The sequence below is a fragment of the Pogona vitticeps genome, chromosome 4 (genome assembly GCF_051106095.1).
Source record: "Pogona vitticeps strain Pit_001003342236 chromosome 4, PviZW2.1, whole genome shotgun sequence".
Classification (NCBI taxonomy): Eukaryota; Metazoa; Chordata; class Lepidosauria; order Squamata; family Agamidae; genus Pogona; species Pogona vitticeps.
The window spans coordinates 206,781,327-206,806,521 of NC_135786.1; the positions used below are offsets into that span (position 1 = coordinate 206,781,327).

The 25,195-nt window shown below is 41.5% G+C and overlaps 1 protein-coding gene across 1 annotated transcript in view; it reads left to right on the forward strand.

Annotated features, from left to right (window-relative positions):
* Nucleotides 1-1,194: 1,194 nt before the first annotated feature.
* Nucleotides 1,195-25,195, forward strand: part of ZBTB10 (zinc finger and BTB domain containing 10) — a 35,153-nt gene continuing 11,152 nt past the window's right edge. The window contains exons 1-2 of the mRNA XM_020787550.3: nt 1,195-2,267; nt 16,916-17,807. Coding sequence (XP_020643209.3) covers nt 1,260-2,267; nt 16,916-17,807 — 1,900 coding nt within the window. The 5' untranslated portion in view covers nt 1,195-1,259. The remainder of the gene's footprint in view (nt 2,268-16,915; nt 17,808-25,195) is intronic.

Consider the following 25,195-nt stretch of genomic DNA (forward strand, 5'->3'; position numbering starts at 1 on the left):
GACTTTCTACAGACGTATTATATTTATATATGGATATCCACCCAGAGCACCGCTGTAGGAGGCAACCCTAGAGCGGCAGCCGCTTTGCGTGTGTGAGGGAGATTTTGTGTGGACCGGGTTAATATGGGCAGTGTAGTTCAAGGACACAACAAGGCTCTGTTTCCCCCCCCACACACACACAAACACACACGGGCGATGGACGAAGGAGCCACGTGGTGTGCTCTGAGGGGAAGGCGATTAGCCCCGTCTGTTGTGTGCTGTGTGTGCGCGCGTGTCGAGGGAAGAGGGTGGTTTGTTGTCAGGACTTTGCGTGGCATGTGTATGTCCGGAAGATATGTAACCGTTCAGGGCGCGAGTGCCAGCGCCGTTGTACCATTCAAGGTTTCGGTTTCCTGAGGGACGGTTGTCAGAGGGTGTGGTGCCTGGGAGGGAGGAAGGCAGTCTTGGGGAAGAGAGAGACTCAAGATGTCCACTTCTTAAGGCTCACTGGGGTGATGATGATGATGTCAAAGGGGTGGGGAGCGCCTGGGCGCTGCTGCTGCTGCGGCCGCCTCAGGAGGGTGGAGAGCCCGTGCTCCTTAATGAGGGGCGGGGAGAATCGCGTCGTGGCTCTGGGGAGGAAAAGGAGGAGTTGGGGGGGCGCCAGTGAAGGGCAACATCCGCGTACACAAACTCCTGCCAAGTCGTGGCGAGGGGAGGGGAAGGGAAGCCGCGCAGCCCAATGGCCGCGCGTGACGCGAGCGCGCACTAAAACCTGACACTGGCCAGCTGTTCGGGCTCCTCCTCGCCCCCTCCTTTTTCCCCTCTCACTCCCCCTTCCCTCCCTTCCCCCGCGGCGTCGGCGGCTGCTGCTGCCGCCGCCCCAGTGCATTGTGGGCGCAGTCCGTTGTTCATTTGCCATTCGACCTGGGCCGGGGCCTGGTGGGGCGGAAGGGCTGCTGGCTGAGCCGGATCTATTGTGGGGGAGCGCTCGAGGAAGGAGGCGGCCGACACAACCGAGGACGGGAATAAGATTTTCTACTCCTTCCCCCCCCCCTTTCTTTCCTTTTTTAATTTAATTTCGGGGAAGGCCGGCTGACGGAGTGACTGACGGAGTGACTGAAACTGCCTGGCAAAGCGTGTGGGTTGGTTTTTCCTGCCTCCACCTTTACCCGTCATAGCGGTCGGTTAGAGGAGGGGGGAAGGGGACAGTTGGGCGCGAGAGAGGAAGGGGGGGAGGGAGTCAGGCGGGCGGGGGGCGCGCGCGCGCTCGCCCCGCCATGTTCGCCGAGATGAACCGCAGGACCTTGGCGTTCCGGGGGGGCGGCCTGGTCAGCGCCACCGCCGCAATAGGGGGAGGAGGAGGAGGGGGTGGCGGGGGCCCCGGCCCGACGGCTAACGGCAACAGCGGGGGTGGCGGTAGCGGCAGCGGTCCGGGCGAGGCCTGGGGCCGCCAGGAGGCCGAGCAGCTGAACGGCCAGCGGGTGGAGGAGGAAGTGGAGCTGGAGACGGTAGAGCTCGAGGTGGCCGAGCTGGAGGCGACGGACTCTGCCGGGAAGGAGCTGTTACTTCTGCCCACTACTCAGGCGGAGTCGGTGGGTCCTTCGGCGGTCGCTGTTGCCGCGGCGGCGGGTCCTATGTTTGCCGAGAGGAACCGTCGGACCCTGGCCTTCCGTGGTTGGGGCTCGGCGGCCGCAAACAATGGCTGCGAAGTGGCGGGGGCGGCCTGGCCGAGGCGGCCGTTGAACGGGCGGGGTGGGGGCGGCGGCGGCGAGGAGGAGGAGCTGGAGCTCTTGCTGGCGGGGAAGGAGTTGGTGCAGGACGGGGGCTCCCTGAGCGACAGCAGCGACGACGAGGAGGACGGCGAGGGGGGCAGCCTGGGCGATGGCAGCGGCGCCGAGGGCGGCAGCTGCAGCAGCAGCAGGCGGTCTGGGGGGGACGAGGCGGAGGTCAACAGCGTGGGCGCGGGGGAGGGGGAGACCATCCAACACTTTCCGCTGGCGGCCCGGCCCAAGTCTCTCCTGCAGAAGCTGCACGTCTCCTTCCAGAGCTCCTGGCTCAAGGAGTTCCCGTGGCTACAATATTGCCAGCAAACCGGGTTAGTGTCTTGCGCTTGGTGCTCGGCCGCCTCGACGACCGCCTCGGCGGACGGTGGCAGCGGCAACAGCCACAGCGGGGGCGGACACGACGAGCTTTGCAAGGGTACGCGCAACTACAAACGCGCCTTGTTCCTCAGGCACCATCTCTCCGCCGAGCACCGACTCAACGAGCCTGTCACTGCTGAGCAGGTCAGTGGATTCGGGGCAGCGATGGTCGGCGGGGAGGGGGAAGGGGGCGGGGAAACAGGCGAGGCGGGTGCTGCGCCCCCTCCCTCGGGAAGCTATTTGCCAGGCAGGGTGCCCACGTGTGCGAGCTGCTTTAAATGGATTCTTCCATTGCCTGGGTTTGAGGGCACATTATGCTCCCAGTTCACCTTCTGTCTCGAGTAAGCAGATTATTGTGCCTTCTGCTTTCTGGCTGACTTGTCGGATAGTTTTGTCTAGAGGCTTTATTCAGGGGCCAAGCAACCTTTTAACAATCTGAACTTGTATAACCATTGCCTTGTACTATCCTTGTTGCCCCGATAGCAGTTCCCCCTTTTAACTCATCTGTTATTGTATAAAAGTTAGGGAAGCTATAAGAAAAATTATCCAGACGCATAATTTGCAATCCATCATGAAGACATCTATACTAGTTTATACTTACTGGCTGGCACTTGAATCCTGATAGGTACATTAGTATGATAGTGATGTCATTCATATGCATGACATACTGACACAGGTCAGCGTATGCTAGGAAGACATAGACAGCTAGAAAAGAAATATTTAAAACAGTGCTGAAGTAAAGTTCTTGGGGATGTCAACATGAATAATCTTCAACATTTTCTTAGTGCTTGCTGGAGTTGCTTTCAATGCCTTTTTTGCAGTCGCTATGGGTGGGTGAAGGGATTATAGCTAAACTGTTCGTTTTCTGAACATGTATATGTTTCTAGTTTTACATAAATTAAATTGTTTTACACTAAAGCTTGGGAAGGTTCCGTAGTCTAAAACATAGCTTGACAAATTCTTGTGTTATCAGGAGTTGTAAGTTGCGGCTTTTGTGTGGTGTGTGGGTTTTTCTGATTGCAGTTAACAGTTTATTAAGCACTCTAATCAGCAGCACCTCAGACATAAAGATGATAGTAAAACTAGTTACTGTACATGTTTCACTTCCACATTAGAAAACCTGAATATGTATGATTAAATTTCTGCCTATTTTATTCTGTTGGTTTTTTGGGGGGGGGGCTGAATAAAATTGTGTGGCTGAACTTGTTTTATTTCAGAGAACTGAAGGCTAATATTTTTAACTTTATATCAGCCGTTTGTAGTATGTTAAGTTTAGAGAGGGCCACCCAGAGGGTGTTACCCAGTTCAGGAGTTCTAAGATGATGATGATTACCGTGTTTCCCCGAAAATAAGACAGTGTCTTACATTACTTTTTGCTCCAAAAAACGCATTAGGGCTTATTTTCACTGGATGTTTTATTTTACAGTCATGTCATCTTCTGGTTGCTGCACAATGGTGGAGGGCGGGGTTTCACTTAACTAGGATTTATTTTTGGGGTAGGGCTTATATTAAGGGCATCCTGAAAAATCATACTAGGGCTTATTTTCAGGTTAAGTCTTATTTTCAACGAAACAGGGTAGATGTTAAAGTGACTTAAGTGGAAGTTTATGATTATATTTGATGCAGCCAGGGATGCATACTCAAAGCTTGGTCTACACTGAACCTTGTTGTCTAGAATGGACATTGACTGATTTGGCCTAGAGCTACCCAAGGAAATTCAGTGTGGGGATGTGAGCTTCTGTGTCCATATCTAGCCCTCTGCCCTAGTGGACAGCTGCTTCTTGTTATAAATCTGTCCCAGAATTAGGAGAATGTACCACTTCAATGCATAATGCAGAACATGGGCACTCTTGACAAACTTCCTTCATGCTCCCATACCTGTCCCTCCAGCGCATAGGGAGACATGAGCTCAAGCTGGATAGAAATAAAATGGTTTAATAAAATATAAAATATAAAAAGGAGATGTGTTTCTATTGAATAATAATAATGATTATAATGATAATAATAATATGGATCTCAAATACGAGTATAAGTGTATTGCCCTTACAGTTAACCTGTAAGCTGAATCATTTGCTTCTTCCAGAAATGTTGAGTTGAAAAGGGTATTTTCATGTTTCTCTGTGCTGTCATGTCACTATTGACTTATGGCAGGGTTTTTGAGTTAATTTGAGATGTTCAAGGAGCAGTTTACTTTTGCTACTTCTTAGTGGTTTTTCGTGACCAATTGGGGTTTGAACCAACACCTGCTATGTTGGATTCCAGTATCTTGTTCAGTACATAACTGGCTGTTTTTCATGAGACTAAAGATTAGGTCCAGTAATTTGTCAGGTATCAGCATTTACATTCTATCTACTGTACATAGGCATTTCATTTTCACTTGATGAAACAGCCCTAATATTAGATTGTATTTTAATAAGTTGAGCCATGAATATTTTACTGGCTTGCTGGTTTGTTTTGTGATGGTGAGTCTAGACTAAGCCAAGGTGAGGCAGGAAGCAGTGACACTGGGAAGAAGACCAAAGTATCCAGTTCACAAGCTGTTGTGTTCCCATTATTAACTTCACAAACCATCAAAGGTGATCATCTTGAAAGACCTTATGTAGGAATATGTTAAAGCCGTTCACTCAATAATAAAAAAGGAAGGCATGTAAATGGGCATGGTGTGAAAGATGTGTTTGTTTCAAGAATAAAACAATAAACAGTGATCTGTTTCATTATAAACATCAATTAATAGACTGATTTGCACCACTGTGTGGGAAATAGACCAAGAACTTGATTTATGTCATTTCTTTTCATATTTTAAACAATACACCTAAATTACTCTGATTTAAAATCAATCTACCTGCAGCACCCCTCCTGTGGATTCACTGACTGTTGTGTTTATCCTTCCTATTTCTTTGCTCAAAACAGCCAGTTTTGAGCTCATTAGGTGGTGCTACCCTTTACCAGAATATGCCTGTATCTTCTAGCCGGGGCCAGCCTGAGCTTTGGGGAGGAAGGATGCTAAAGAGCAGGCAGAAATTATAGGTACTAGATAGTTACTAGAAAAGACAGGGTGTCTCATTCAGCTACCTTAGTTGGATAAGGTAATTAAAGTGACTGTCCATTCCCCCCTACAACTCTAGGCTAAAAAAAAACACCCCTATTTAAGCAGAGCACAATCTAAGCTTCAGGCAGGAGAGGAGGAAACTTTCATTGAATTTGTGCTGTCCTTGGAGGTGGTTTGCCTTGTAAGTTCAGTCTGTTTTCTGATGCAGTTTTGCACACTGTGGAGGAAGATTATAGCAGCCACAGATCTTACTGAGAGTTCTGTGGTGGCTACGCAAGTTTTAACAATAGCACAGCATGTTAATGCTGCATTTAATAGAAGTGTTTTCCATGCTGGAATAATGTTTTTCTACCAAAAAACATTACTATGCTTTTGGGAGGATAGTAACTTGAAATATCCTGCCTATTTGAGGTTGCTTTTCTGAACTGTGTATATTTTAAGTCTTTTATTATAAAACTTTCACCTATGATTTACCATTGGCAGTGTTCATTTAAGAATGAAATCACTAAACTTTAAAAAAGTTTAATAATTTGACTAGTTTAATCATTTGAATGTTGCAGTCTTAGTAAAACAGTATTTCACACAAGCTGTGTCCCCAAGCATTAAGATTCAGATAGTTGGAGATGCTAACCTAACAATATGTTTTCACAGCACTCCCTTGAGGTGTAGATATGTGAGGCTTTAGTATTTTCAAATTGTACTTTACAAAAATGTAACAATTTTATGGAAATGCATCTTAACTTCATTGGTGTGTTCTTATTTGTTTCTAAATGGCATCCCTATAGTTACCTCAAGTGATGCTTACCAGAACCGTCTCCTACATTTCATCTTTCTCTTTTTGCTTCCTATGTATATGTATATAGTGATTTTGAAAAATGTTTTGTAGATAATGCCTGGATAATCAAATAGATATTTTACCTGAAAAGAAAGAAGCAATATCTCATTTTTTCTTTTATTCCATATGTAATTATGTGAAATGCTGCTTTTGTTTAAAGTCTTTTAGTGTTATACTCTTATTCAGAGTAATAATATGGAGTATAAAGGATATATATCATTTTAAACAGATACAAGAAGCTGTTTTCACTCTTCAGTTTAAGGGCTTGCTAGAATAGATGAGGATGTTAGCCTCTAGTCTCATGGGCTTATCTGAATTAAATCGTTCAGCTAATAAAAATCCCACTATTTGTACATATTATATTTCAAAGATATTTGAAAGAAGAAACTTGGTAGCACCTCTACATATCAGTGGTGTATATTTCTTTGCAGAATGTATGGATTGTGCTTGGTTTTTTACTCTTGTTATCTGCTTATAGATACAGTCTTGGCATAGCAGCTCAAATGCCGTGTTTAGAGTGTACTGCATTGACAAAAATGCCCATTAAGAAGTTAAAGGACATTGTTGAAAAAACAAAAATATGGTTTTGGATTATATTTAAAGTTATAGAGATTGTGGCAATAAACGATGTGAAAGTATATGGCACACTAGTGCCTGGTTGTGTAAGTTTTGTGCTTATGCAGGAAAACCTAATTTAGAAAATAAATCACTCTCAGTGAAACGGGTGATATTTGCAACTTCTGAAGTTAATAACTAGTTTTTGCTCAGAGATGTAATATGTCAGTTTCAGTGTATAGGCTTAGATACCATTTGTTTGGAAGCATGAGCGAGCGCCTAAGTGTGAATTCCATAGTGGCAATTACTTATTGATATCCAGAAATTCTTTTGAATTAATTTTTTTACTTTCATTCAATAGCAGAAAAGTAGGCTTCCCCACCAACCGCCTTTGTTTTGTTACAGTTTAGAATAAGACTTCAGTCCTATGTGCATCTTGAGTAAACTCGGGGAAACACAACTGTAGTCTGATTTGCTAATGAGTGAACATGCACCAGATAGGGCTGCACCATTGATATTCACACTTAAGATGTGCCCAATGAGTTAAGTCTGTTTTTATTTTAGAAACCATTCTTTGTTCAGTATTGCAAATCACTGCTAATGTCTGTCTCTTGAGGAAGAACAGACAGATTGAAGTTCAAAAACATTTGTGGAATTATTGAAAAGCATGAGAAGCTGTGGCCATTAATCCCACATGTTAGTGGTTAGAAAGTGAATGGAAGAAGCATAGCATACTGAAACCCTTTATTTGTATTGTGTTAATGCTTTTTCTTTTTTTTAAATTGATTTCTTTACTTGAAAATGGCAAATACCTCTGAAAAGATGTTCTTGTCGGGTGGATAGATGTGTAGCTCTAGATTTTTCCATGTATAAGACACTCCCACTTTTCTAACCCCAAATTAAGAAATCAATATTTTAAACATAAAACAGAAGACATTTTTATTTAGTAATTAGGTAATATTTACATACCAGTACTGCCCCTGTTGCATCTGAGCACTGCCTACAGGCTCCACCTACAACAATATGTGTTCCAATTGGTTTGTTCAACATCAGCTGATGTCAGTTACATAAGGCTTGTCACTGGACGAAGCTAAGTCTCCTGACTGGAGGAAGCTAAGACTGATTGGAGGTAGCTAAGCCTTGTGACTGAAGGAAGCCCGTTTGCAGAGGCAAGGTATGGACAGTTTTACAAGTGTGCGTTTCTCTCCTCGACTTACTTCCATGTATAAGAGGACTCTCAATTTTTAGTCTAAAGATTTTAGACAAAAATATCGTCTTATACACGGAAAAATACATTAATAGTAGATGTACATACTAAATCACAGGCCCATGTAAAATTGATTGAATTAAAATGATTACTGTAGCTGGCTGAATAGCTGATTGAGTTGGATACCTGGCTGCAGAGCTAAAGGTCAGGAGTTTGATTGTCAACTGTGCCTCCTAGGAGAAGAGCCAGTCTGTGTAGCCTTGTGCAAGTTGCACAGTCCCAAGTGCCGCTAGAAGAAGGGAATGGTAAGTCATGCCTGAATGCACTGTTCTCAGAAAACCCTAAAGGTCACCATACAAACTAAGAGATGTAATAGGAAGGATTCCATGGATGGAAATCCTAAAGGGAAAAACAGTTCAGGATGCTTGGAAAATACTGAAAGGCAAGATAATAGAGGCCCAAACCAAAACGATACCACAGAGAAAGAAAAACAAGAGATGTCTGAGAAGACTGGCATGGATGTACACAGAGCTATCTGACAAGCTAAGGGACAAAAAGGATAAATATAAAAAATTGAAAAGAGACTCATAACTGGAATAGAATACCAGCAAATAGCTCGAATCTGCAAGGATGCAGTCAGGAAGACTAAGGTTCAGAATGAACCTTAAGATTAAGACTTGCAACAAACGCCAAAAATAATAACAAAAAAAGTTTATTTCAACACGTAAGGAGCAAGAGGAAAGTCAAGGAAATGGTTGGTCCACTAATGGGAGAAAATGACAAGAAGGTGACAGACAACAGGGAGAAAGCAGAACTGCTTAATTCTTCTTTTGCGTCTGTATTTACGTAAAAGGAAAGACTGGTCTACCCTGTCAAAAGCAACACTGTGGGAGACAGGAGAGGGAACCAAGTCAAAATAGTTAAGGAAGTGGTAAAAGAGCACCTAGCTGTTTTAATGAGTTCAGGTCTCCTGGACTGGATGATTTACATCCCAAAGTACTAAAAGAACTGGCAGATGTGATATTGGAACCACTGAATGAAATCTTCGAGAGGTTCTGGAGCACAGGCAAAGTGCCTGTGGACCGGAAAAGAGCCGATGTGGTTCCAGTCTTCAAAAAGGGGGGGGGGAGTGGGTCTAGGAAACTACAGACCAATCAGCTTGACATCAATGCCTGGGAAAATCCTGGAAAAAATAATCAAGCAGGAGATTTGTGAGCACCTAGAAAATAACAAGGTTATTAATAAAAGTCAGCATGGGTTTGTCATGCCAAACAAATTTTATTGCCTTCTTTGATAAAGTGATTAAATTAGTGGACCAAGGAAACACAGTGGATATAGTATGCTTAGACTTCAGTAAGGCATTTGATAAGGTAGACCACAACCTACCTCTGTGTGAGATAGAACAAAGTGGGATAGACAGTGCAACTACCAGATGGATTTGCAGCTGTCTGACCAACCACACTCAATGTGTGGTCCTCAGTGGAACCATATCTACGTGGAGGGAAGTGTGCAGTGGGGTCCCTCAATGTTCTCTCTTGGGCCCAATGCTCTTCAACATCATAAATGATTTGGATGAGGAGATTGAAGGAGCACTTATCAAAGCTGCTGATGACACAAAGCTGGTGGGAATTTCTAATTCTTTGGAAGATAGACTCAACATTCAGAAGGATCCAGACAGATTTAAATATTGGGCCCTATCCATTAAGATGCAGTTCAGTGGTGGGAAAAGTAAGATCCTGCACTTAGGAGAAACTAGATGCACAAGTACAGGATAGGTGGTACCTGGTTTGACAGTAGTACCTGTGAGAGGGATTTAGGTGTCCTGGTGGACTACCGCCTAAGGATGAGTCAGCAGTATGCTGCAGCTGCCAAGAAGGCCAACACAGTCCTAGGCTGCATCAACAGGGGGATAGCATCAAGATCACAGGAAGTGATAATACCACTCTATACCACACTGGTGAGGCCACAATTGGAGTGCTGTGTCCAGTTCTGGTCACCACAATACAACAAAGACACTGAGGCCCTGGAAGGGGTTCAGAGAAGAGCAACAAAGATGATAAGGGGACTGGAGGCTAAATCCTATGAAGAACGACAAAAAGAACTAGGTATATTTAGCTTAATGAAGAGAAGACTGAGGGGAGACAGGATAGCAGTATTCCAAAAACTGAAGGGTTGCCACAGGGAAGAGGGCATTGATTTATTCTGCATTGTGCCTGAGGGTAGGGCAAGAACAAATGGGTAGAAACTCATTAGAGGGATATCCAACCTGGAAATAAGGAGGAATTTCCTGACGGTGAGAACCATTAAGCAGTAGAACAGCTTGCCTCCTGATATTGTGGGTGCCCCATCGCTGGAGGTTTTCAAGAAAAGATTGGACCGCCACCTCTCCAGGATGGTATAAGGTCTCCTGCCTTGGGCAGGGGGTGGACTAGAAAACCTCCAAGGTCCCTTCCAACCTCACAACAATTCTATGCTTGATTGATTAATGGTCAAATGTTGCAATGCAACAGCAAACAGGAACATAAAGAAAACATTGCATTAACTTTCTGCAGAAAATAGTAACTGCTGTTAGAGGTCAGAGTTAACAAAGTATTTATATAGTTACTTCTAAGTGGATCTGGGTGGGAGGGATTCAGATTCTTGGTGCCAGAGTTTTACATGCTTGTTTAGTATTAGGATAGAAATGGTTTTGTTGGAGATGCCAATGCCTGTTTAAAATTTACTTGCATTCCCCTTTTAGGTACTTGTAGATTTTGTATAAAAAGGCAGTTTCCATTGATGCAAGCCTCAAACACAAGTTCCTTTTGTTTTATTATCTCAGTCTGCTGGAAAGAAAGTTGATTCTTTGATATCAACATAAATACAGTAGTATGGAATAAAAAACAGTAATTTCCATCACATTCAAAAAGCCGAAATAGTGGCTCTGCTACTAGTTGGGCAGGATAGATAAGTAAGTTAAGTAAGTAAGTAAGTAAGTAAGTAAGTAAGTAAGTAAATAAATAAATAAATAAATAAATAAATAAATAAATAATAGTACAAAATATTAGTGATGTCCATTTTAGCACACACACTGAAATCCTCATAGGGTTAGAGTTATTTATTTAGAGAAGCATCCTTTAGATAACCCTGAAGAAAAAAATGAGAAAGCAAAAGAAAAACAAGCCAGAATGCACAGTTCAAATAATACAGCTCATGGCAAATGCTGGCAGAGGTCTAATATGCTACAAGAGTGTAATTGAGGGCTGGATCCTAAGATGTCATTCTGTTCACAGAACTGCTTCCATAAGTGAAACTGAGAAAGGACCATTTCTTTTCCATCTGTGCAGCTCAAAAACTGTTCTGGATTATTAGGAAACACATGGATGGGAAATTGCTGGCGAGACAGAAGAACAAGAAAACCTCATTGCATTACTGGTGTTCTGGTAGTGTGACATTGGATCAGTAAAGCTGAGTCCATTTAGTAATACTGTATCTGCTTGTTCACTTTGCGCCTGCTTCTTCCTTGGAGTCTAGAAAAAAAGATTCTGATATTGGGATGGCAAATATCAAGCTGAACAGTCATCACATTGCAGGCTGCCAGGGTGGTGGAATGCGCTAAGCCAGTGATGGCAAATCTGTGGCACGCATGCCACAGCTGGCATGCCGAGCTCTTTCTGTTGCATGTGAGCCATAAGTTGCCGGATCGCTACTCCCCCCCCCCCCGCAGCCAAACCTCAGGAGCCGGCTGCAGCCGTGATGCTGGTGCTTCGACAGGCAGTGAGCCAGGATCCAGAGCAGCTGACGCTGGAGGCGGATCCAGAGTGGGGTCTCGAAGCACCCCTGTGCCCTAGATTCCTCCTTCCACCGCCAGTTCCAGTTCCCCCACGGCCCGCTGTTTTGTTCTGTTTTTTTCAGTTTGGGCATTGAGGCCCAAAAAGGTTCGCCGCCACTGCCCTAAACTTTTGTCCTCAGACTTGACTACATCTTCTCTGTTTAGGATTAACTGTTAGATCTGTACAGGCAAATTTCATTTTTAAACATACATTGATTTTTAAATGGACATGAGTTTCTAAAACTGTGTTGCCAATTCTAAGCTCTTGTTAGACACAGCCTATTATGATTATAGATACGTACTGGAAGACTCCCTGGAAAAGACCCTGATGTTGGGAAAGTGTGAAGGCAAGAGGAGAAGGGGACAGCAGAGGATGAGATGCATGAACAGTGTCATTGAAGCTACCAACATGAATTTGACCCAACTCCGCGAGGCAGTGGAAGACAGGAGGGCCTGGCGTGCTCTGGTCCATGGGGTCACGAAGAGTCAGACATGACTTAACAACTAAACAACAACAACTGGTGTTATTGAATGCAAACTAGAGAGGGGCATGAACCATGGGTTCAACAGTTTGTGCCAGTTCGTTTAGCAGCCAAATAGGTTTTCACCACTGTAAAGCCCCACCACCTCTGGTGGCTTCCCAGTTAGAGGCAGCACCTGGTGGAAAGAAGCCAGGCTGCCGCCTCCGAGTGGGCTTTGAAGCACTAAACACTTGTTGGGCCACTAAACAAACCAGTGGTTTGTGCCCATCTCCAGTACAAACTGGAAAAGTGAATGATATTTGTTGTTGTTCATTGTATCTAATTTGGGGTAGAGCAATGATACGTCTGCTACATACAGTATGAAGCAGCTAGTTGTTAAAGGTAACTTAAATTATGGTGCTTTAGTCAGTGCATATAAGTTTATGGAGTGTGAGTAATTTGTGATTAAAGTCTAACAGAAAGTTCTATAGCAGCAGAATATTTATTATGATACCAGTTCATATCATGCTTTGAAGTACTTTTTTGGTAAATTGGAAAGAATCAGGCTAAGTCCATGTAACATATGTAGCTAGTTGTGCAAATAAGCCTGAGTGAGATTTTGGACTGCCTCAAATTCTTTATCTTCCTTTTGATCAGGGAAGCAGTTGTGTGCGCACTTAACTTCTGACAGTCCAGTGCTTAAACAACATAAGAACTCAACAGATTTGGATATAGTGCTACAGTTTTTCGTTTGTTTTCTTTTTTAGCTACTTCTGCTAGCAATGAACAATAGAAGTATTGTTTATGATTTTATGTATGTATGGTAAGACATTTCTAAAGAAAGAGGATTATGTATACCTTATTTAACTTGAATAATAAATGAATAAGATACTGTAGTAAAATAACATAGTGGCTGAAAACAATAAAAAGCTTGGCTTTTAAGAAAGAGGTGTAGTATTCCTTCTGTACAACAGAGCTTTTCTGTGTACCTGCGGAATCCTCTTAAGTCCACTGAACAGTAGTCCTGAGCGATAAATGTGTTCTAGAGCAGTGGTTCCCAACCTTAGTTAACTCAGGTGTTCTTGGACTGCAACTCCCAGAAACCCCAGCCAGCAGAGCTGGCAGTGAAGGCTTCCAGGAACTGCAGTCCAGGAACACGTGGGTTACCCAAGGTCTGGAGCCACTGTTCTAGAGTGTTACATAGCAGTCAGTAGACATTTGTGAACTCCCTTCATTAAATGTCTTTTTTAATTCATGTCAAAGATAGCTTGGGCCAAAGCCAGTGTGTAGTTGCTGATGTCTTAATTAGGTGTGCTCTAATTAGCAAATTAACTGCCAACATTGTCAAAGAAATTTTCAGTTGGAACCAGTTATTGGCTATATCAACTTCTCATGATGAGACAATTGTTCTAACACTGCAACATCAAATCTCTGACTTTGCACCCATAGAGTAACACAGGAGCACTACATGTGGTATGTAGAGCCATTGTACAAGATAGATTAGGTTGAAGATGTACATGACAAATGTAAAAGTGCTATAGCTCTGGCTACTAGCAGTGGCCCACGGATGAGCATCAAAGCTGTCAGTTTTAGCTTTGTCAGAGCTCCTTTTCCCCAGTCCTCCACCTGAAGGGATCACTAAAGGTGGGAGCAAGGTGCAATAAGACATCTTCTGTATTTGAGAACTATGAGTTATGAAGTATACATCCTGTATTGTAGATAACTTGTGTTCATTGCTTCTGTGTTGTAGCCAAAGGCAGTGGATAGTTTATGATGACTGGAGAATGTAAACTGATATTGACTGTCAGTTCATGGAAGAAGGATAGTTTATTGGTTCTGTGTTGTAGCCAGATACACTGGAAGGATAGTCTGTGATGACTGGAGAATGCAAACCAGTATTGGCTATCAGTAGATGGGAGAAAGATAGCTTGAGTTAATCATATCAGGCAAAAACAAAAGTAAAAGAAAAAACAACAACATTGTCACGTTTAAGATGGTTATACTCTAATGTGATCAGCAGTTGACATTTCCAAATAAAATTCAGTTTGAACTAGTTTAGTTTCTCTTTTATTTGTATGTCAGGTAAGACCTGGTGGAAAGATAGATAAAAATTATCTTTGTAGGAAAGTCTCTACAAAATAGTTCTGAAAAAAAGGGGGGATAGAGACTTTATTCCACGAGGGTGTTTTTGGATGGGGAGGGGACAAGGCTGGAAAGCAGGGTGGATTAAAATATTTTTTTTAAAAAAAAAAATTGAAATCAGATTTTTAAAATTTAAATCAAATTTATTTTAAAGGAATGCTTTTTGAGGAAAAATCTATCTAAAGATAGTTTTCCATTTATAGTTCAAAGGTTATTCAGCATGAAATACAGTGGTGCCCAGCTTGAGGATGACCGCGCTTGATGACAAAATCGCTTTACAATGACTTTTTTGTGATCGCTATAGCAATCACAAAACAATGTTTCTATGTTTTTTGTGTTTTTTTTGCTTTACGATGAATAGTTCCCTGCTTCGGGAACCGTTTTTTCGCTAAATGATGATTAGAAACAGCTGATTGGCGGTTCGCAAAATGGCTCCCTGCTGTTTTCCGGACCGATTGTTCGCAAGACAAGGATCCCAAGATGGCCGCCCTATGGAGGATCTTCGCTGGACGATCAGGTATTTCCCCCATTGGAACGCACTGACCGGTTTTCAGTGCATTCCAATGGGGTTTTTTTTTTGGCTTGATGACAGCGATTTTAATGGAATGCATTATCGTCGTCAAGCGAGGCACCAATGTAGAGTGTAGTTATGTAGCATGGGACTACATAGTATTCATGCAATATTTACATTTTTGAAAAATAATTCAGTTAATCCAAGTTATCCAAACTGAGATAACATGCACTTTTTCACAGTAACAATGGTATAAAATAAGCAAAGTTTAGGAAAAGACGTTAATCCCATTGTTATTGTGCAAATATATGTACAAACAATGAATGCATTACAGTAGGACTGCAGTATCTGTGGGGGACCACTTCCAAGCCTCCCTGCAGATGCTAAAAAAGTGGATGTAGCGAACAATGTACATTGCATGGTCTCTGGATTCCTGTAGTGGCCAGTTCTGGTAAAGAAATCCTGGAAATACATACAAATATGTATTTTGGAGGGGGGTAATTAGTATTTTCAGGCAGTGGATAAGTGAATCAGCTGATTCTGACTCCACGGATAGGGGGTTCCTACTGTACCTTAAATGCTAGGTTTGAAGATTGTTTGGAAGATAGTTTGCTTTTTAAAAAGATACTTTGTTTAACCACTTCATTTAGAGATCTTTGGGTAGTGTGGGCGGCATATAAATTAAATAAATAAATAAACAAACATTGATGTTTAAGCAAATATAAGAATGTGTATGTTATATAATGTTATTGTTTTAATTAAATAAAACTGTTGAAGTAGTTCTCCAAATATATGCGATTAAGCTATCAAACTAAAATCGGTTCTGATACAGCGGTTTTACTAATCAGACAGGTTATTATTCTAAACATGAAATATTTATCTGGTTGCACATATTAAAGATTATAACCACCGGCCAGAATGAGTCTTTACATTTAAAAAACATGATTTAAATCGATTCTTACTGACTAGTGATTTAAATTGACTTGATTTAAATTGAATCCACCGTGTTGGAAAGTGAAGGGAAAATGAGCCATTGATGAAGGAAGCATGTGAATATTTTTCTTAACCATCAGATACTCTTTTTTAGCTGTCTCCTCTATTCTATCTTGCTCCCGTTTAGAATATGTGTTGCAAAAGTATTTTTCAGTTCAGAAGATGCCTAGAAAATCCCTTCCCAACTTAGTTTATAAAAACTTATTACAAAAGGCTTTTTTTTTAAAGAAATGAGGAGTACCATGGGAAAAGGAAGGATGAGGAAAGAGGCTCCATGTGTTAAAAAGCATCCCAGTCAACAATTATGGAAGAAAGTGCAAAGAAAGAGAACATGTGAATAACCTAACTTTTGAGATAGCATATGATGGGTATGTTTTCACTGTCTTTAAAGCCAAAACTGTAAGAAGGCAGGTATGAGTAGTGTTAGAAATGTAGGATGATGATGCTGGAAAGCAAAATAAATAAAAAAAATAAATCTCATACCTGGCAGGGTTGTATTAAGGAAGCTGCTAGTTTTGCAGATCCAAGCACTTACTTGAAAAACAATTAATAATTCCTCGGTACCAGTATGGTATAGTAAATTAATAGACTCATATTCAGGAGACCTAGGATCAGTTCATTGACTCTTCCATGGAAACTCAGTGAGCCACTCCTTCAGTACCTCACTTACCTTGAAAACCCTATTAGGGTTGTTGTAAGTCAGTTCTGACTTGACAGCACATAGCAACAACAGTAATTCCCAATTTTCTTCCTGTAGTTTCTTCATGAAGAAAGAGCCCATGAAATTGAGCTGGAAAAGTCTTGAAAGAGAATACACTCCCTGAAATGCTTGCATGGCTAACTTGCATTTTTGTAAGGGAGTGGTGGAAAGAAGTAGCTTTATTAGTTGAACTGAATTGTGTGTTTTCATAAGCATGAATTTGTTTCCCCTTGCAATTGTGTTAGATTGCATGTTCAGTATAGCATTTTTACTTGGAACTGAAAATTCAGCAGTTGTCCAGTTGCAACAAGAAAGACTAATGATATCATAGAGTATTTTGGATACTTGTTTGATGGGCGAACATTGCTTTTACTGATTGTTTTAAAAGTGATGGATGATTGGACCCTGGGCTAAATAGTAAAATGAAACAGAATGATGAATTGAATTGTTAGAAATAAAATGTTATTTATTTGAAGCACAAAAGTTAGTGCCTAAATATTAATTTTATTTCCTTCTTTTTAATTACAGGAATCAGAAGTAACATCGGAGTTGGCAAATGAGAGAGATTGTGATTATAACATTAGGCCAAATGAGAACTCTTACTGTTATCAACTATTACAAGAATTAAATGAGCAGAGAAAAAAGGGCATTCTTTGTGATGTCAATATTGTGGTGAGCGGAAGAGTTTTCAGAGCTCACAAAAACATCCTGGTTGCAGGCAGCCGTTACTTCAAGACTCTATATTGCTTTACAAACAAAGAAAGCCGTAACCAAACCACTGTTACCTACTTAGACGTTGTTGCTGTTCAAGGCTTTTCTGTCATCTTGGACTTTTTGTATTCTGGTAACCTTGTGCTTACAAGTCAGAATGCAATTGAAGTGATGTCAGTAGCCAGCTACCTTCAAATGACAGAGGTTGTCCAATCCTGTCGGAATTTTATCAAAGATGCCTTAAATATAAGCATAAAATCAGAAGCTCCGGAAGCTGTAGTTGTGGATTACAATAGAAGGTCAGTTAGTAGAGATGGATTGTCTTCAAGGGATCAGAAAGTTGCTAGTTTTTGGGCCACAAGGAATCTTACTAACTTGGCAAGCAGTATAAAAACAGAAAATGATGGCTACTGCATTGATGAGAGCCAGACTGAAAACTACCAAATGAATGATTGGGTTCAGGACAGTTCACCTGAAATGGCTGAAAATGAATCACAAGGTGAGGGAAAGGTCTTTGTATGGAATGATATGAGCTCACAAGGACAATCACATCAAGAGCCTGGAAAAGCAAGAAGGAAAAACCAAGCTGCGAAAAGATTTGTTTACAATATACCCCCCAATAATGAAGAAACATTAGAAGAATGCTCATCTACACAAGCATCAGTCCAGTACCCAGAAGAAGACTTGCAGTTTATCAAAGAAGAAGCAGGTAAATTCCTTTATCATAAACATTTTAAGCATTAAAATTGGCATGGCATAACATACTGTCTTCAGAACATCTCACATGGAATAAGAAGAGTTTGTCACTCATTTTTCATGTAAGACACCAAATCCTAAGGTGGCTACATTTAAAACCAAATTTATTTTACTGTATCAACCATCTTTCACTTCATCATTTGTGAGGTGTGCAAAAGTTAACAGTAAACCTATAGAACCTTTTAAAGAGTGAAATTAGGTAGAGAGGCAAATGGCTTTAAAACTTGACTTAATTTTAAGTAATGCTTGTTGTAGGTAGTGGGCCAGTTTTGTGTTTAAATCATTGGGCAAAATTCTGTTGGTGTGAATTTATGGCACATAAACTGGATCTGGCACCAGAAATATTTAATTTAAATGAATTGAAAGCTCCCTGTCTTTTCATTCAGGTTCTGAGCTCTCAAGCTTCTTTTTGCCCTGGGGAAGCCTTTCCAAGTTTCAGAATGTGAGGGGTCCTTAATAGTAAAAAATTGCTGCTGGCTTGCTACTATTGGTTTTCTTAATCCTGCCAGTAGCCATCCAGCAGCATTTTTGGACTGTTAAAGCCCCCTCCTCCGCTCCAAGGCTCTCAGAGGCTTCCCTAGGCCAAAAGGGAGCCCAAGGGAGTCTTGCCGGGGTGGGGAGTAGGGATTTTTCAGTTAGTTTAAATTAGTCATTTTCAGTGCCAGATCTGTTTTATGTTGGTGTAACTGTATGCAAAAAGATTTGCCCATTGTTGCAAAAAAGAAAAATGTTGAATTGGAGGAAAGGTGGAAATAACAGTTACAGTGAAACAGCTAACAGGCTTCTTAAAATGACCATAATAAAAGAGATTATGTCTTAACAGTGACATGATCAGAACACACACCAGTTTTAAGTATCATATGTTGACATAGTGCCATGCTCAGAATGGTGCATTGTCCCATTTCTTGATATTGTGATTACTTTAGTTCACATTGCTACTAAAGGCGTTTTTATTTTTAGATCCTTCTTGGACATTAGGGATGGGGTTTTTGGATTTTCTGGAGCACAAATACCATAGTTCTCTGTTCTGGGATTTCTGTCTATCTTGCAGGTAGTGCAGAAGCATCTCAATATGGTACACCTGGGAAAAGAGCCTAAATTGGAAGGCCTTTATATTGAGCTAGGCCAATGTCTGCTCTTGGGCAGTAGCCAAACACTTGGATAGAGCTTGCCGTAACTAAGCTTCCGTTCTTTCCAGTTTAGGACTTTCTCCCTAGTGCACCACATTGAGATGTTTTTCTTGGGTGCCTGCAAGATAGGTTTTATTTATTTATTTTATTTATTCATTAGATTTCTACCCCGCCCCCCTAGACAGCCTCTACTCAGTTGAACTCCCAGAATGGAGAACTTTGGCATTTGTTGTCCAGAAGATCCAAAAAATCCTATCGCCATTGGACATACCCTCTAGTACTCAGATCTGGTTTCTGTCCAGAAAAAGAGTAGTTTGTCTGATGGCTTTTCAGGAGCATCAGTACATTTCAGCAAGAGCTGTGCATGTTTATAGAGATAAATGTCAAAGATGATGAAGCCATGGAAGATGGATCATGACTTCTTGGGAAATTGAAATACATATCGGGTCTGTATTTTACCATGTTATGTCTGAAATCCAACTTAATAATTATACCACTGCAATTCCATTCACAACTTCAGTGAGAAATAGACAGTTGCATTTCTTGCTGCATTTCAAGTCATATGACTAGTGTGTAACAGGAATTGCACTGCCAGTTTTTTAATTAGCAGCAATTTACTGCTGAGGCAGGCATGAGTAATAGAATTCTGCCTGTGAATATAAAATGTATTATATAGAATTTGACACACAAAAAGCTGCTGTTTGAACATTTATTTTTAAAAAAATGACTATCTTCAAATAATCACTGTCCAGTATTAGAAACACAACATCAGTCTGTAGAATTTAAAAGTACCAAAGTATGTCTTGGTGAAAACTGAAATAATATAGGAATATAATAAAATACAACATGATCAATAGTTGAATAAACTGGTTTTTCTATACTAGCCTACAGGTTGTGTGTGTGTGTTTCTCCAAAGCATTTTGCACATTTTAAAAGAGGTAATTGACATATGAGTGTCTTGTATTTTTTCTTAAGAAATGGGGGAAAGACATCAGAGCAGAGTTAGATGTTCCCTTCAGGTTTCCTATGTGTCTGGTTCTTCATATGGTGATAAATACGAAAAGGCACATAGTACAACTGTTGGAGGGTGTTTTTTTTTAAAAATGGAACTTTTTCCTAGCATACAAAACAGGAGAAGAGTTTTGGCAATTTAGTTCCAGTGAAATATCAGGTGAAGCAGAAGTTACCTGAATTTATTAATAGGGGTTGTAAATAACGACTCAAGGATCACCTGTGCTGGGTACAATTGACCTTAAACAACTAGATGCCCACATCTTGTAGTCTTAAGAGCAGTTTTTTTCACTTTTTGGGAAAGACTCCCTCAAAACTTTTCTTCCAAAAACTTGAACTGGATTTTAAAAAGTTGTGTTTATGTAACTCTAGATGCTGTCTCTGTAGGAGAAGGAAAATATGTGCATTAGAAGGTTACAGGGTGTCCTGCTGTTCTTTCCAGTTAGAATATCTGATTACATTGGCCAGTATTACTGTTCAGCATTCATGCACATGGAATTTCAGCTTCATAAACTGCTGCAGCAATTTGATGAAGTGCTGCTTATGTGCCTGGATGTGTCTGATGTTCACCTTGGCAGATTGTGAGAGCTTCAGCTGCTGGAGTTCCAAATGTATATGAATATTGGACATGATACTGGCCATTGTGATCTAATAGAGGTGGGGCTGTGGGAAAATTCAGCTGCACAAGGTATTAAATAAAGATACCACCTGACTATTACATGGGATTATGATTTAGTTAATAGACATTGGTCACTAATTCAAGCAAAATAAGACAATGTTTTGTTAATATACCAAGAGGGAAAACATATTTATAATGATTCTTAAATAAGCAGTTGAATTCTTTTAAAAAATGAGTATTATAGCAGAGGTCCCCAACCCCTGGTCTTGGCATTATTGGGCCACGGAAACAGATCACCCACCCCCATGCATGCACTTCCCCCACGCCTGCCCACCTACTTGCATGGCCCACATGCACAGGTGCCCTGCCACCCACACATGCGTGTGAAAGCCCCTGCCCACCCGTGAGAGCACCCCGCCCACCCACGCATGCATGTGAGCACCAAACGTGTGAGTGCCAAACACGTGGTTGTGAACCCCACCCATGCACATGAGCACACTTCTCCCCACCCATGCATGTGCAAGTGCACCCTGTGTGCCAGGGGGTTCCCCCCACACATGGACCCCGTCACCCTCAACTAGTCAAGCGATATGGAAAAGGTTGGGGACCACTGTGTATATCAACGAAGTACCGTATTTTTCCATGTATAAGTCACCCCATGTATAAGATGCCCCCACTTTTCTAACCCCAAATTAAGAAATCTAAATGGGGCTTAGCAAATGTAGCATTAAAAGGATCAAAGTGCTGCAGGATGGCTTTGATCCCTGCTTTCTCCCTTTGTGCTAAGCCCCGCGTGGCTTAGCAAAAGGAGGGGAAAAGGGATCAAAGCAATCCCATGACTGCACACTCATTTTGATCCCCTTTCCCCCTTATACAGCCACGGGTTGCTTTTACCCCCTCCTTTTGCTAAGCCCCATGGGACTTAGCAAGCAGAGAGGAAAGCAGGGATCAATGCGATCCTGCAGCACTTTAATCCCTGCTTTCCTTTTGCTAAGGCTTAGCAAGTAGAGGGGAAAGCAAGGATCAAAGCCCTGGAGGATCACTTTGATCCCTGCTTTCCCCTCCACTTTTTTCACCTTAGCTAACTTCTGTGTGTAAAATGACCTTAATTTTTAGTGTAAAGATTTTAGACAAAAGTATAGTCTTATACACAGAAAAATAAGGTAAGTGCTGAATTTTAGCAGCAATAAGCAAAGAACCCCAAAGCTTTGGTTCTGTAACTTGCTAACATAAGTAATCTTGAAAGCCAGAAAGAATTAATAGTGTTTTTTTAAGAGAATACTGCTTAAGTGCCTATGCAACCTTGCTGCCCAAGTAAAGTGCCATTCCTTTGACTTTTTGCAAAACACAGGAAAAATTACTGTTAGAACAGTGCGACAGTGGAACCAGTTACCTCGGGAGTTAGTGAGTGCTCCAACACTGGAGGCATTCAAGAAAATCTTAGATAATCACCTGGCAGATATGCTTTGATTGTATTCCTGCACTAAGCAGGGGGTTGGACTTGATGGCCTTGTAGGCCCCTTCCAGTGTCACTTTTCTATGATGTGGAACAAGGATTAAATAATACTGAGGGTTGGAAGATGAAGCTTATTGGCCCATCCAGTCTCTCAGTCACAGAGACTTAATCTTGTGGATGGCTTACAATATGTTAGTGAGTGGTGATTGGCAGTGCTGCTTATTTGGTGCATAGTGTTGAGAATTCATTGCTTAAGACCATTGAGATAACGTTTGCTCTGATGTGTGCAATACAGTCTTATTGGTGTATTTTGTGTATATGACTTCTAGGTTTGTATTGACTTACATGTGCTGAGGATTTTATTATTGAACCCTCCAACATGTTGCCTAATTAGTTCTTGAGCTGAGTTTTGAAAAGCAGTTTCTTCTCATGCTGAAATCCTTCATGCTTCTGATTGTAGAAGATTGATATCTGTGTTGAAGATCAAGACTTAATTATGGTTTTGGTCCACTGCATATTACTGAGCTTCGTACCTTGTTTGTTTTGCTTGTGTCTAATAAGAGATTGATTTGAGCAAGAAGATATGGAAATTGTGCCTTTCACTGAGAGGATGTTGCCTGCTTGGCACTTGGATCTTAGGCAAAAGTCTTTTTCCAGGTTTCCAGTTTAAATTAAAATCACCTTATCTTGTCCAAAAACTTTTCATAGAATTTTACTGTTAAGTATTAGCAGTTTTTTAGTTCATCTAGCTCACTGGTTCTTAACCTTGGGTTACTCAGGAGTTTGGGACTGCAACTCCCAGAAGCCTTCACCACCAGCTGTGCTGACTGGGGTTTCTGGGAGTTGCAGTTCAAAAGCATCTGAGTAACAAAGGTTAAGAACCACTGATCTAGCTGTTCTCTGGAACACTGAGGACTTTTTTGAACTGAGATGCCCCCTCATAGTTGCTGATCCAGTTAACCTACTGATTTACAAGATAAGTGCTGTAGTGAAACCATACGCGATAACTAGAACGCACACTGCATACTGAAATGATGATTTCTTTTCAGTGTTCAAAATGAACACATCACTATCCTGTGGGGGACACTTTGAGCCTCAAAATCCCAGATCTTAGAAAGTTACTTTTAAAGTTTTTGTTCCAAACCCCCTTTCTCTTCCTATCAGATGTTGTTATAGTTAGAATTTCAGTGCTGCATGTCACTGACCAGTGGTACAAAATGCTGTCTCCACTTTGCAATCTTAGTGCTCAGAGGAAAGCATGAGATGATAGCAGATGACGCAGATAACTTTAACTTTTATTGAATTTATACCCCGCCCCTCTAGACAAAGTCTACTCGGGACAGCTTACATGAATGATAAAACAAGATGAGCCAGGCCTTGAACTTTGTAACAAAAAGGAGTGAAGTTACTTTTCATCAAGTTCTACTATAATATAATTTAGTTATACTTTAGTTATGAGAGGAGTTGATTATAAGAAGTGAATTATTTGTAACTAGTTGGTTATAATCCTGTTGCTTACATACACTAGTGTAAGTGCAGCTCTGTGAATTGCCACTAGTTAAGGAGGTTTTTCTTATGTTTCTCACTGCATATCAGGTCATTCATGATGAGGTACGTAGACAAGCAGTGACTCTAACTGGCAGCAGTTCATACCATTGTATATACTCTAGCAACAAGATTGTAGCTGTTACTTTTAAGATGGGTTGTATCCCAGTTCCCTATCTGAGGCTGTATATATAACTAAGCATGAGACTGTAAAGTTTATTAATCGAATTTAAACACATACAGTGGTCCCTCGCTTAACGACAATAATCCATTCCAGGAAAATCGCTGTTAAGTGAAAACGTAAAGGGAAATTTAAAAACCCATTGAAACGCATTGAAAACCGTTCAATGCGTTCCAATGGGCTAAAAACTCACCGTCCAGCGAAGATCCTCCATATGGTGGCCATTTTCGGTGCCTGTATAGCGAGGAATCCATCCCTTAGCACAGCAGGGAGCCATTTTAAGCACCCGGCAGCCATTTTGAAACCCCGACAATCAGCTGTTTTTGATTGTCGTAAAGCGAAAATCGGTTCCCGAAGCAGGGAACTGATCATCACTAAATGAAATTCCCCCATTTAGACCATTGCGATCACAAAAACACTGTTGTAAAGCGGATTCGTCATAATGAGGGGCAGTTGTTAAGTGGAGCACGACTGTACTGGTTTTGTTGTAACTATAGGAGCTTGTTTAAAATATTTCCTCAGTGTGTTTCATCACAGAAGCTGCTAGAGTCTGCACTCCACAGTAACTTCAGTAAACCATCTGAAAACTAGGATTGACCACTAAAATCTCACATACAAGCATTCGCTTTGAGTCCTACAGGACTGTTTATCATTTTGGGTGTTATAAAGCTGGGGGAATATGAAAGCAGGAGCAAAGTCACTAAAATCATCGCCAGATGGTTGTGAGATTTTAGTGGTCTCTTGTTTTCAAATTGTTAACAAGCACAAGTGAGCAATTTTGCTAATCAATCCTATCACCAACTAGTTATATTTTAGGCTCCAAATGTGTTATTGCTGTCATAAAGAAAAAATAAGAAATTTCAGGGGATTTATTATACAGTGGTGCCCCGCTTGATGATGATAATGCGTTCCAGCAAAATCACTGTACAGCGAAATTGTCGTCAAGCAAAAAAACCCATTGGAATGCATTGAAAACCGGTCAGTGCGTTCCAATGGGGGAAATACCTGATCGTCCTGCGAAGTTCCTCCATAGGGTGGCCATTTTCCGATGCCTGTAAAGCGAAAATAGGTCCGGAAAACAGCGGGGAGCCACTTTGCGAACCGCCGATCAGCTGTTTTAGATCGTCAAGCAAAAAATCAGTTCCCGAAGAAGGGAACTGATCGTCGTGAAGCAAAAAAACCCATCAAATCATTGTTAAGCGATTTTCTCGTCAAGTAGGGTAATTGTCAAGTGGGCCATCACTGTATCAGAAAACAAGCTTAAATAACTTACTTCATTTAGTGGGGAGAGTAGAGCTATCCCATAATGACACTGTGCAATGTACTTGAGCAACCTCACTGGGTAACATCACAGAACAATTTTCAGGCCCACTGTGTCATGTGTCAAAGGCCAAGGGTG